Raw genomic sequence first — 13,356 nt, 5'->3', positions numbered from 1 at the left:
ATCCCCCTCAGTTTTTTAAAATAACTAGTGTGGTGGGCAGAATCCTAGGATGACTCTCAATGACCTGCACCCTTGTATAATCTCCCTTTGAGTGTAGGTGGAAGCTGTGAGAATGATGAGATATTACTCCTGTGATTATTTTATCTTATGTGGCAAAAGGAATCTTGAAGATGTAATTAAGGCTACTAATCAGTTAACTCTGAGTTAGTCAAAGGAAAGATTATTCAGGTGAGCCTGGCCTAGTCACGTGAGCCCTTTAAATTTGTGTCTAGAGGTCAGAGATGGTGATGGCAGAGATTCCAAGTGTAAGGGGGATTGACCTGTAAGAAATTCTCTGTCTGAACATGGAGGGGGGCTGCATGGCAAGGAATGAGGACGCTCTTTAGGGGCTGAGCCTGGCCCACAGCTGTTAGACAGCAATGACATGGGACTTCAGTTCTACAACTGCAAGGAAGTGAATTCTGCCAACAACAGGATGAGCTTGGAGGAGGATTATTCTCCGGAAACTCCAGATGAGAACTCAGCCTAGCTGACACCTTGATCCCAGTTTTTGAGACCCCGAAAAGCTGTGTCGGAGAACCCAGGTAAGCCTTGCTAGTCTTCTGACTTATAGAACTGTGAGCTAATAAATGGAGGTTATAATAAGCTGCTAACTAACTTTCTGGTAATTTGTCACATGGCAAAAGAAAACTAATACAACCCAGACATACTGAGAATGACAGAAAACAAATGATTAAAAACTGGAGGGAAATTTGGTAATGACTTGGTGCACTACGAAAGGGGAAGTCCCCAAGTATAGAGCATTATAGAAAGGCCGAACCTTGCAGCAAACTTTGTAGATGCAGAGAATTGTCAAGATAAACTCATTTAAAAATAGTACGTTAACAGTTTCAAAGAATATGCTCAGTAGGTTTTTCTTCAACCTTAAGAGACCTCTTCTGGTGAAGTACCTTTAGATCTAAAGCAATGGGTCCAATAGTTCAGTTGAAAAAAGCATAATTTGTGCACTGCTTCCTATGTTTCCAGACTTTCTAGATGCTGTGTAGTGTATTTATTATACTTATCCCTTAAGATTAACAACTGGACTCATGGCTTAAACTTTAGAAGCAATATATACATTTTTATTAAGGTATAGCTGATAGAAGTCATATTGAGCACACTATTTAAAAGTTTAACTATCACAGTTTAAAAATAAGTTTATCCTAGAAAATTAGGCAGTGTGGTAGGGAGATGCCAATGCAGGGAAGTTTAGGGAAAGAGGTGGACGCCTGTCAGAAACTGGAGCCATCAACTCAGAGAGAGGAGCAAGGGCAATTCAGTAACTCTTGCTGAAATCACTAAATCTGCATAGAAGTTGGTTTATAAGATGAGAAAGAAACCCAACATGGCAGATATGGATAAGTGCTACAGAAGGGAAAAGGATGAACACACTATTCTAAAGACTGAGGAAAAGAAAATCCCAGAAGAGATCTAATCTTCTACAGGAAGTAAAAGAAATTTTCGGGAAATGTTGGCATTCCCAAAAGAATATACTGATAATAAAATCTAAAATGTCACTTCCTCTTACAGGATTAGAAGAGAAAATCCAAATGATCAACTCGATAGAGAAAAATATTTGATAAAATGCAACACTCATTCCTGATAAAAACTTTAGAAACTAGGAATAAAAAGAAACTTCCTTGACTTGATTATGGGCATCAAATACAGCAAAATTCTTTCTCAGCAGTGAAACATTAGAAGCATTCCCTTTAAAATCAGGATGATGCAAGGCTGCCCACAATCACTACTTCTATTCATCATTGTACCAGAAGTCCTAGTTAGCAAGTAAGAAAGAAAGAAAAAAAAGATGTGAGGTCTATGCAGTAGCAACAAACAGCCAGAAAAACCAAACCTTAAAAATATACTACCTGGGGAGAGACCTTCAAGATGGTGGAGGAGTAAAACATGGAGATCACCTTCCTCCCCACAAATACATCAGAAATACATCTACATGTGGAACAACTCCTACACAACACCTACTGAACGCTGGCAGAAGACCTCAGACTTCCGCAAAGGCAACAAACTCCCCACGTACCTGGGTAGGGCAAAAGAAAAAAGGAAAAACAGAGACAAAAGAATAGGGATGGGACCTGCACCAGTGGGAGGGAGCTGTGAAGGAGGAAAGGTTTCCACACACTAGGAAGCCCCTTCACTGGTGGAGACGAGGGGTGGGTGGGGGGGAAGCTTCTGAGCCACGGAGGAGAGCGCAGCAACAGGGGTGCAGAGGGCAAAGAGGAGAAACTCCCGCACAGAGGATTGGTGCTGACCAGCACTCACCAGCCCGAGAGGTTTGTCTGCTCACCCGCCGGGGCGGGCGGGGGCTGGGAGCTGAGGCTCGGGCTTCAGAGGTCAGATCCCAGGGAGAGGACGGGAGTTGGCTGCGTGAACACAGCCTGAAGGGGGCTAGTGTGCCACAGCTACCCGGGAGGGAGTCTGGGAAAAAGTCTGGACCTGCCTAAGAGGCAAGAGACCATTGTTTCGGGGTGCACGAGGAGAGGCGATTCAGAGCACCGCCTAAACAAGCTCCAGAGACGGGCATGAGCCGCAGCTATCAGCGTGGACCCCAGAGACGGGCATGAGACAGTAAGACTGCTGCTGGAGCCACCAAGAAGCCTGTGTGCAAGCACAGGTCACTATCCACACCTCCCCTCCCGGGAGCCTGTGCAGCCCGCCACTGCCAGGGTCCTGTGATCCAGGGACAATTTCCCTGGGAGAACGCACGGCGCACCTCAGGCTGGTGCAATGTCATGGTGGCCTCTGCTGCCGCAGGCTCGCCCCACATCCGTACCCCTCCCTCCCCCCAGCCTGAGTGAGCCAGAGTCCCCGAATCAGCTGCTCCTTTAACCCCGTCCTGTCTGAGTGAAGAACAGACGCCCTCAGGCGACCCACACACAGAGGCGGGCCCAAATCCAAAGCTGAACCCCAGGAGCTGTGCGAAGAAGGAAGAGAAAGAGAAATTTCCCCAGCAGCTTCAGGAGCAGTGGATTAAATCTCCAAAATCAACTTGATGTACCCTGCATCACTGGAATACCTGAATATACAACGAATCATCCCAAAATCAAGGCAGTGGACTTTGGGAGCAACTGTAGACTTGGGGTTTGCTTTCTGCATCTAATTTGTTTCTGGTTTTATGTTTATCTTAGTTTAGTATTTAGAGTTTATTATCATTGGTAGATTTTTTTTTATTGATTTGGTTGCTCTCTTCCTTTTTTTTTAATATAGATATATATACATTTTTCCTTTTTCTCTTTTTGTGAGTGTGTATGTGTAAGCTTCTTTGTGTGATTTTGTCTGTATAGCTTTGCTTTTACCATTTGTCCTATGGTTCTGTCTTTTTTTTTTTTTTTTAGTATACTTTTTAGTGCTTGTTATCATTGATGGATTTGTTTTTTGCTTTGGTTGCTCCTTTCTTTCTTTATATTCTTTTTAAAATTACTGTTTAATTTTTTTATTTTTAATAATTTTTTAATTTTTAATTTTAATAACTTTATTTCATTTTATAATTTTTTTCTTTCTTTCTTTTCTTCTCCCTTTCCTTCTGAGCTGTGTGGCTAACAGAGTCTTGGTGCTCCGGCCAGGTATCAGGCCTGTGCCTCTGAGGTGGGAGAGCCGAGTTCAGGACACTGGTCCACCAGAGACCTCCCGGCTCTACATAATATCAAGCAGCGAAATCTCTCCCAGAGATCTTCATCTCAATGCTAAGACCCAGCTCCACTCATCGACCCGCAAGCTACAGTGCTGGACACCCTATGCCAACCTAGCAAGACAGGGACACAACCCCACCCATTAGCAGAGAGGCTGCCTAAAATCATAATAAGGTCACAGACACCCCAAAACACACCACTGGACGTGGTCCTGCCCACCAGAAAGACAAGATCCAGCCTCATCCACCAGAACACAGGCACTAGTCCCTTCCACCAGGAAGCCTACACAACCCACTGAACCAACCTTAGTCACTGGGGGCAGACACCAAAAACAACGGGAACTACGAACCTGCAGCCTGCGAAAAGGAGACCCCAAACAAAGTAAGTGAAGCAAAATGAGAAGACAGAGAAACACACAGCAGATGAAAGAGCAAGGTAAAAACCCACCAGACCAAACAAATGAAGAGGAAACAGGCAGTCTACCTGAAAAATAATCCAGAATAATGATAGTAAAGACGATGCAAAATCTTAGAAATAGAATAGAGAAAATACAAGAAACGTTTAACAAGGACCTAGAAGAACTAAAGAGCAAACAAACAATGATAAACAACACAATAAATGAAATTAAAAATTCTCTAGAAGGGATCAATAGCAGAATAACTGAGGCAGAAGAACGGATAAGTGACCTGGAAGATAAAATAGTGGAAATAACTACTGCAGAGCAGAATAAAGAAAAAAGAATGAAAAGAACTGAGGACAGTCTCAGAGACCTCTGGGACCACATTAAACGCACCAACGTTCAAATTATAGGGGTCCCAGAAGAAGAAGAGAAAAAGAAAGGGACTGAGAAAATACTTGAAGAGATTATAGATGAAAACTTCCCTAATATGGGAAAGGAAATACTCAAACAAGTCCAGGAAGCACAGAGAGTCCCATACAGGATAAATCCAAGGAGAAACATGCCAAGACACATGTCAATCAAACTTTTAAGAATTAAATACAAAGAAAAAATATTAAAAGCAGCAAGGGAAAAACAACAAATAACATACAAGGGAATCCCCATAAAGTTAACAGCTGATCTTTCAGCAGAAACTCTGCAAGCCAGAAGGGAGTGGCAGGACATATTTACAGTGATGAAAGGGAAAAACCAACAACCAAGATTACTCTACCCAGAAAGCATCTCATTCAGATTCTATGGAGAAATTAAAACCTTTACAGACAAGCAAAAGCTAAGAGAATTCAGCACTACCAAACCAGCTTTACCACAAATGCTAAAGGAACTTCTCTAGGCAGGAAACCAAGAGAAGGAAAAGACCTAAAATAACAAACCCAAAACAATTAAGAAAATGGTAACAGGAACATACATATCAATAATTACCTTAAATGTAAATGGATTAAATGCTCCAACCAAAAGACATAGACTGGCTGAATGGATACAAAAACAAGACCCATATATATGCAAGAGACCCACTTCAGACCTAGGGACACATACAGACTGAAAGTGAGGGAATGGAAAAAGATATTCTATGCAAATGGAAATCAAAAGAAAGCTGGAGTAGCAATTCTCATATCAGACAAAAGAGACTTTAAAATAAAGACTATTACAAGAGACAAAGAAGGACACTACATAATGATCAAGGGATCAATCCAAGAAGAAGATAGAACAATTGCAAATATTTATGCAGCCAACATAGGAGCACCTCAATACATAGGGCAAATGCTAACAGCCATAAAAGCAGAAATCGACAATAACACAATCATAGTAGAGGACTTTAACACCCCACTTTCACCAATGGACAGATCACCCCAAATGAAATAAATAAAGAAACACAAGCTTTAAATGACACATTAAACAAGATGGACTTAATTGATAATAATAGGACATTCCATCCAAAAACAACAGAATGCACTATCTTTTACTTTTGTTTTTTAACATCTTTATTGGAGTATAATTGCTTTACAATGGTGTGTTAGTTTCTGCTTTATAACAAAGTGAATCAGCTATACATATACATATATCCTCATATCTCCTCCCCCTTGAGTCTCCCTCCCACCCTCCCTATCCCACCCCTGTGGTCACAAAGCACTGAGCTGATCTCCCTGTGCTATGCAGTTGCTTCCCACTAGCTATCTATGTTACATTTGTTAGTATATATAAGTCCTTGCTACTCTCTCACTTCGTCCCAGCTTACCCTTCCTCCTCCCTGTGTCCTCAAGTCCATTCTCTACACAGAATACACTTTCTTCTCAAGCGCTCATGGAACATTCTCCAGGATAGATCATATCTTGGGTGACAAATCAAGCCTTGGTAAATTTAGAAAACTGAAATCGTATCAAGTATCTTTTCCAACCACAATGCTATGAGACTAGATAGCAATTATAGGAAAAAAATCTGTAAAAAATACAAACACATGGAGGCTAAACAGTATACTACTAAATAACCAAGAGATCACTGAAGAAATCAAAGAGGAAATCAAAAAATACCTAGAAACAAATGACAATGAAAACACAATGACCCAAAACCTATGGGATGCAGCAAAAGCAGTTCTAAGAGGGAAGTTTATAGCAATATAATCCTACCTCAAGAAACAAGAAACATCTCAAATAAACAACCTAACCTTACACCTAAAGTAATTAGAGAAAGAAGAACAAAAAAACCCCCCAAAGTTAGCAGAAGGAAAGAAATCATAAAGATCAGATCAGAAATAAATGAAAAAGAAATGAAGGAAACAATAGCTAAGATCAATAAAACTAAAAGCTGGTTCTTTGAGAAGATAAACAAAATTGATAAACCATTAGCCAGACTCATCAAGAAAAAAAGGGAGAAGATTCAAATCAACAGAATTAGAAATGAAAAAGGAGAAGTAACAACTGACACTGCAGAAATACAAAGGATCATGAGAGATTACTACAAGCAACTATATGCCAATAAAATGGACAACCTGGAAGAAGTGGACAAATTCTTAGAAAGGCACAACCTTCTGAGACTGAACCAGGAAGAAACAGAAAATATAAACAGACCAAGCACAAGTACTGAAATTGAGACTGTGATTAAAAATCTTCCAACAAACAAAAGCCCACGACCAGATGGCTTCATAGGTGAATTCTATCAAACATTTAGAGAAGAGCTAACACCTATCCTTCTCAAACTCTTCCAAAATATAGCAGAGGCAGGAACACTCCCAAACTCATTCTACGAGGTCACCATCACCCTGATACCAAAATCAGGCAAAGATATTCACAAAGAAAGAAAACTACAGGTCAATATCCCTGATGAACATAGATGCAAAAATTCTCAACAAAATACTAGCAAACAGAATCCAACAGCAGATTAAAAGGATCATACACCATGATCAAGTGGGGTTTATCCCAGGAATCCAAGGATTCTTCAATATACGCAAATCAATCAATGTGATAAACCATATTAACAAATTGAAGGAGAAAAACCATGTTATCAACTCAATAGATGCAGAGAAAGCTCTAGACAAAATTCAACACCCATTTATGATAAAAACCCTCTAGAAACTAGGCATAGAGGGAACTTACCTCAACATAATAAAGGCCATATATGAGAAACGCACAGCTAACATCGTTCTCAATGGTGAAAAACTGAAAGCATTTCCACTAAGATCAGGAACAAGAGAAGGTTGTCCACTCTCACCACTACGATTCAACATAGTTTTGGAAGTTTTAGCCACAGCAATCAGAGAAGAAAAAGAAATAAAAGGAATCCAAATCAGAAAAGAAGAAGTAAAGCTGTCATTGTTTGCAGACGACATGATTCTATACATAGAGAATCCTAAAGATGCCACTGGAAAACTACTAGAGCTAATCAATGGATTTGGTAAAGTAGCAGGATACAAAATTAATGCACAGAAATCTCCTGCATGCCTATACACTAATAATGAAAAATCTGAAAGAGAAATTAAGGAAACACTCCCATTTACCATTGCAACAAAAAGAATAAAATACCTAGGAATAAACCTACCTAAGGAGACAAAAGACCTGTATGCAGAAAACTATAGGACACTGATGAAAGAAATTAAAGATGATACAAACAGATGGAGAGCTATACCATGTTCTTGGATTGCAAGAATCAACATTGTGAAAATGACTATACTACCCAAAGCAATCTACAGATTCATTGTGATCCCTACCAAACTATCAATGGCATTTTTCATAGAACTAGAACGAAAGATTTCACAATTTGTATGGAAACACAAAAGACCCCAAACAGCCAAAGCAATCCTGAGAAAGAAAAATGGAGCTGGAGGAATCAGGCTCCCTGACTTCCAACTATACTACAAAGCTACAGTAATCAAGACAGTATGGTACTGGCACAAAAACAGAAATATAGATCAATGGAACAGGATAGAAAGCCCAGAGATAAACCCACGCACATATGGTCACCTTATTTTTGATAAAGGAGGCAAGAATATACAATGGAGAAAAGACAGCTTCTTCAATAAGTGATGCTGGGAAAACTGGACACCTACATGTAAAAGAATGAAATTAGAACATTCCCTAACACCATACATGAAAATAAACTCAAAATGGATTAAAGACCTAAGTGTAAGGCCAGACACTATAAAACTCTTAGAGGAAAACATAGGCAGAACACTCTATGACATAAATCACAGCAAGATCCTTTGTGACCCACCTCCTAGAGAGATGGAAATAAAAACAAAAATAAACAAATGGGACCTACTGAAACTTAAAAGCTTTTGCACAGCAAAGGAAACCATAAACAAGACGAAAAGACAACCCTCAGAATGGGAGAAAATATTTGCCAATGAAGCAACTGACAAAGGATTAATCTCCAAAATTTACAAGCAGCTCATGCAGCTCCATATCAAAAAAACAAACAACCCAATCCAAAAATGGGCAGAAGACCTATACAGACATTTCTCCAAAGAAGATATACTGATTGCCAACAAACACATGAAAGAATGCTCAACATCACTAATCATTAGAGAAATGCAAACCAAAACTACAATGTTTTGTACATCAAAACACAATCAAAACTACAATGTTCTCACACCAGTCAGAATGGCCATCATCAAAAAGTCTGCAAACATTAAATGCTGGAGAGGATGTGGAGAAAAGGGAACCCTCTTTCACTGTTGGTGGGAATGTAAATTGATACAGCCACTATGGAGAACAGTATGGAGGTTCTGTAAAAAACTAGAAATAGAACTACCATACAACCCAGCAATCCCACTATTGGGCATATACCCTGAGAAAACCATAATTCAAAAAGAGTCATGTACCACAGTGTTTATTGCAGCACTATTTACAATAGCCAGGACATGGAAGCAACCTAAGTGTCCATCGACAGATGAATGGATAAAGAAGATGCAGCACATATATACAATGGAATATTACTCAGCCATAAAAAGAAACGAAATTGAGTTATTTGTAGTGAGGTGGATGGACCTAGAGTCTGTCCTACAGAGTGAAGTAAGTCAGAAAGAGAAAAACAAATACCGTATGCTAGCACATATATATGGAATCTAAAAAAAAAAAAAAGAGGTTCTGAAGAACCTAGGGGCAGGACAGGAATAAAGACGCAGACAGAGAATGGACTTGAGGACATGGGGAGGGGGAAGTGTAAGCTGGGACAAAGTGAGAGAGTGACATGGTCTTAGATATACTACCAAATGTAATATAGATAGCTAGTGGGAAGCAGCTGCATAGCACAGGGAGATCAGCTCAGTGCTTTGTGACCACCTAGAGGGGTGGGATAGAGAGGGTGGGAGGGAGACCCAAGAGGGAGGAGATATGCGGATATATGTACATGTATAGCTGATTCAGTGTATTAAAAAGCAGAAACTAACACAGCATTGTAAAGCAATTATACTCCAACAAAGATGTGAAAAATAAAAATAAGAAAGAGAAAAACAAATACCGTATGCTAACACATATATATGGAATCTAAAAAAAAAAAACATAGCTCTGAAGAACCAAGGGGCAAGACAGGAATAAAGATGCAGACATAGAGAATGGACTTGAGGACACGGAGAGGGGGAAGGGTAACCTGGGACGAAGTGAGAGAGTGGCATGGACATATATACATTACCAAATGTAAAATAGATAGCTAGTGGAAGCAGCCGCATAGCACAGGGAGATCAGCTTGGTGCTTTGTGACCACCTAGAGGGGTGGAATAGGGAGGATGGGAGGGAGACCCAAGAGGGAGGAGATATGGTGATATATGTATATGTATAGCTGATTCACTTTGTTATAAAGCAGAAACTAACACACCATTGTAAAGCAATTATACTCCAATAAAGACGTTAAAAAAAAAAAAAGGATGAGTGGAAGTTTAAACCTAAACATTTCTGGGAAGGTACCTTATTAAGCCATTCTTTAAATAATACTAACGCTGTATTGTATTCATTTTCCAGAATGTTCTTTAATGCAAAAGTGTGATAGTGGTTGATTGTCTCAGAATATGGAGCACCTGGATGGGGCAGCTTTGAATAGTCTCGAAAGGTGCCAACGTGGGAGGAGTTTTCCAGGGGTATTGGAAACAGATCCTATTAAATGCAACGCTTATTGAGCACCTACTTTGTGCCAGGTTCTATGCTATATATTATCCATGTGAATTATCAAAATATCCCTGTGAAGAAGGTAGCACAATTAGCCCCAGTTACTGATGTGGAAAGTGAGGCTCAGATATTAAGGGTCCACAGCTAGGTCCATAGCTAAGACTGGTGGATCTTGGATTTGAAGTCAAATTTCAAGATCCTAAAACAGTGCCTGGCACACAGTAGGCACTCAATAAATGTATGTCAGATCATTCTAAGCCCAAGACTCCTTCCCCAGCACCAGAGAAAAAGAGAAGAGGGTGGTGCTGAAGAGAAACTCTGCCAAAGGTCAACACTTGGGCGGGATTTTGGTGTGCTCCCCAAATCCCCAATTTAAGCAACACTGTTTGAGGCTGTAGGAAGCTCAGCCTTAATCATTGCTTTGTCAGCTTCATGCATTATGGGTCCTTTGTGAAACAGAAATAGAGAACAGAGTTTCTCTCAGACACTCAAGTATCACTGAGATTCAGACACGCCCTTTCTGAGTGCAGATTTAACTTCTGTAGTTCCCTGATGCAGGCAGAAATTGAGCCAGAGGAAACGGGAGGCTTTCTTTCCAAAGGTCTGCCCAAATGGTGATCTGCCAGCAGAGCCTTTGCAACAGACTTCGGATGGGTGGTTGATGAAATTAATAGAGGGTAGCCTGCAAAGTTGATGCTCTTGGGAATGACTCTTTGTTTGGCCTTTTAGGTTGGTATTTGTCAGAAACCCCAGCCACTCCATTAAATCATTTTTGTCATTTAGAAAAAAAAAAAAATATATATATATATATATATATATATACACATTACCTGAAAAGACAGAAAATACATATCTATGTCTTTATCTCTATAACCATTTGAGAAATAAATCTAACAAAAGGTAGGAATATATGACATGTCAGGAGAAAATGATAAAACTTTTATTAAACTCATTAAAGAGGACCTAAATAAATTGGTAATTCACTGTTACATTGTGTATGTATGTATGTATATGTATATAATGTGTGTGTATGTTTGAAAAAAATATATATACAAGCCCAGACCAAGGTCTACTAGTAAAAACACTAAAACCTTCAGATGTGTTACCTTCAGGTAGTGGGATTATAGATCTTTGTTTCTGAATATTTTAGTCTGTTTTAATTTTTTTTTTACCATAAACCATATACGGTATTGTTTACGTGTTATAAAAATTTTACATTAACTGTGTCATACTGTAAACATCATTTTAAAAATTAGTTAAGAGACTTTGTTTCCTAGAGAAAGAACTTTCTCATTTTTCTACTGTGAGTTTACATTATTTATACAAGTAAAATCACATGAACTTTTTTCTTTTCTTCTTTTTTTAAGTTCCATGTTTTTACCTTCTTCATCAAGGCTGCTAAAACTTTGCCCTTCGGTCAGCAAATCACGCTTCTCATCCTTCCATTCCTGGCTAATTGAGGACACAATCTCCTGTGAGGTTGCCTTCAGGGCGGCAATGGAGTTGCACCGTTTTTTAGAAGGTGAAGCCTTCAAAGCTAGAAAAAGGAAAAGGAGAGACAATTATAGTTATTATAAAACCACATGAATATATTATTTATTAAATTAAAATTTTACTCATGATTTATTAAGATTTTAGTCATTATTTCAGTAGGACGCAAGATGCTTTGTTTTATATACATGAGGAAAGGGAGATGATATTATGTTTTGGCAATTTTATTTGTCCAAACTGATTTGACTTAAATCAGAATAGCTTAGAATAAATTTGGATTGCGATATCTCTCCAGATGTTGAAATATAGTCTTATTTGAGGTGAAATTCAAATGCTGCTGCAGAATTATATTTCCTCCTCCAAGCAATGTTTTTCTAGGGCTGGGAAGAGGTTGAGTGGGTTGATAAGCGCAGATGGTAAAGTAAGGAGAATTCTCATGACCCCAGTTTTATTAACTTGGGACTGGGAATTTCTAAACATGCCAATGTTTAATCTTATACTCATGTTACCCAATTTAGCCAAGTTACTTCTGGTTGCTTTTTTCTTTCAGTGACTTTCCACTGAAGTTTCCTGCCTTTGGGTCTTTTCTAGGTCATGGTTACTTCAGATGTGTAATTCACTCCTGATTTTTGTCCAGACAGCATTCTATAACTTCTGAAGTGTGTTGGGAACCTGAACCAAGGCAAGTGTACTTCACCATCAATCACGCTCACTGAAGGCTGGGACTTTACTTCTGATATGTCAGTGGGAGCTGCTTCAGCTGCAGCCAGACCATCCCCATGTATATTTTCTCCATGCTGCAATCATTCTTCTTGCTTAACACTGTTAGAGAATTTTCTTGGAGGGCAGAGGGAGAGGGAGGTTGAGACCTCTTTATGCTTTCCCCTGAACTCGGTGTTAGCAGTGTCTCTCTTCCTTTGGAGGTTTGCATATAGGGATAACCTGACAGGAGATGCATTACAGTGACTGTGTTCAGCCTTGGGAATCTCAGAGCTTAGATTACACTGCTCATCAGGGCATCCCATCAGCAGCTTGTAAGAACTTAATTGGAGAAGGACTTTGGGACACACAAATCAGGAAAGAATAGAGGGCAATCTCTCCACTTAAAGAGAAGGGAAGGTTTATATGTCCCGTGAGCAGTCTTATAACCATAATAACATAATCGTAATCAGTAACATTTTAGAAGGCTTGAGAATTTGGAAGCCAGCATTCACATTCCTTATCTCAAACTATCCAGACGGTCATCTGAGGGAGGTAGGCCCTTTTATAGGTCCAGAAACTGAGAGCAGAAAAATTGTGACCTGCTCAAGGTCACAGAGCTAGAAACCATGAAATCCCAGGTGTCTTTGTTTGAAGTTGTCTAACTGGTGGTTCATTTCCTAGCTCTTCGGCATTCTATTTTCTGGTTAAAGTGAGGGGGGAATAAGATAAAACTAGAGTTTGTTTTTCTTTGAGGGGAGGAGACTTCGAATGCTTAAAAACTGATCAAATGGATTTTAGTGGCAAATAAGTGGACCAAATGTGTCACTTTTTAAACTCCTCATCTCATCAAAACAGTGGTCACACTTGCTTTACAGGTGTGAAGTAATTATCCATACGCTGGCTTTGGCTTTAATATTCTATCTGCTAGCTT

General features: G+C 39.5%; 1 protein-coding gene across 2 annotated transcripts in view; it reads right to left on the bottom strand.

The window, feature by feature from the left end:
- PIP5K1B (phosphatidylinositol-4-phosphate 5-kinase type 1 beta) overlaps positions 1 to 13,356 on the bottom strand; it is a 341,484-nt gene that overhangs the window by 82,508 nt on the left and 245,620 nt on the right. For both annotated transcript variants that reach the window (XM_036856085.1, XM_036856083.1), the window contains one exon: positions 11,614 to 11,769. In XM_036856085.1, coding sequence (XP_036711980.1) covers positions 11,614 to 11,769 — 156 coding nt within the window. The remainder of the gene's footprint in view (positions 1 to 11,613; positions 11,770 to 13,356) is intronic.

The sequence above is a fragment of the Balaenoptera musculus genome, chromosome 6 (genome assembly GCF_009873245.2).
Source record: "Balaenoptera musculus isolate JJ_BM4_2016_0621 chromosome 6, mBalMus1.pri.v3, whole genome shotgun sequence".
Lineage (NCBI taxonomy): Eukaryota > Metazoa > Chordata > Mammalia > Artiodactyla > Balaenopteridae > Balaenoptera > Balaenoptera musculus.
The sequence above is the reverse complement of the archived record's forward strand: the minus strand, read 5'-3'. Positions and strand labels throughout refer to the sequence as shown.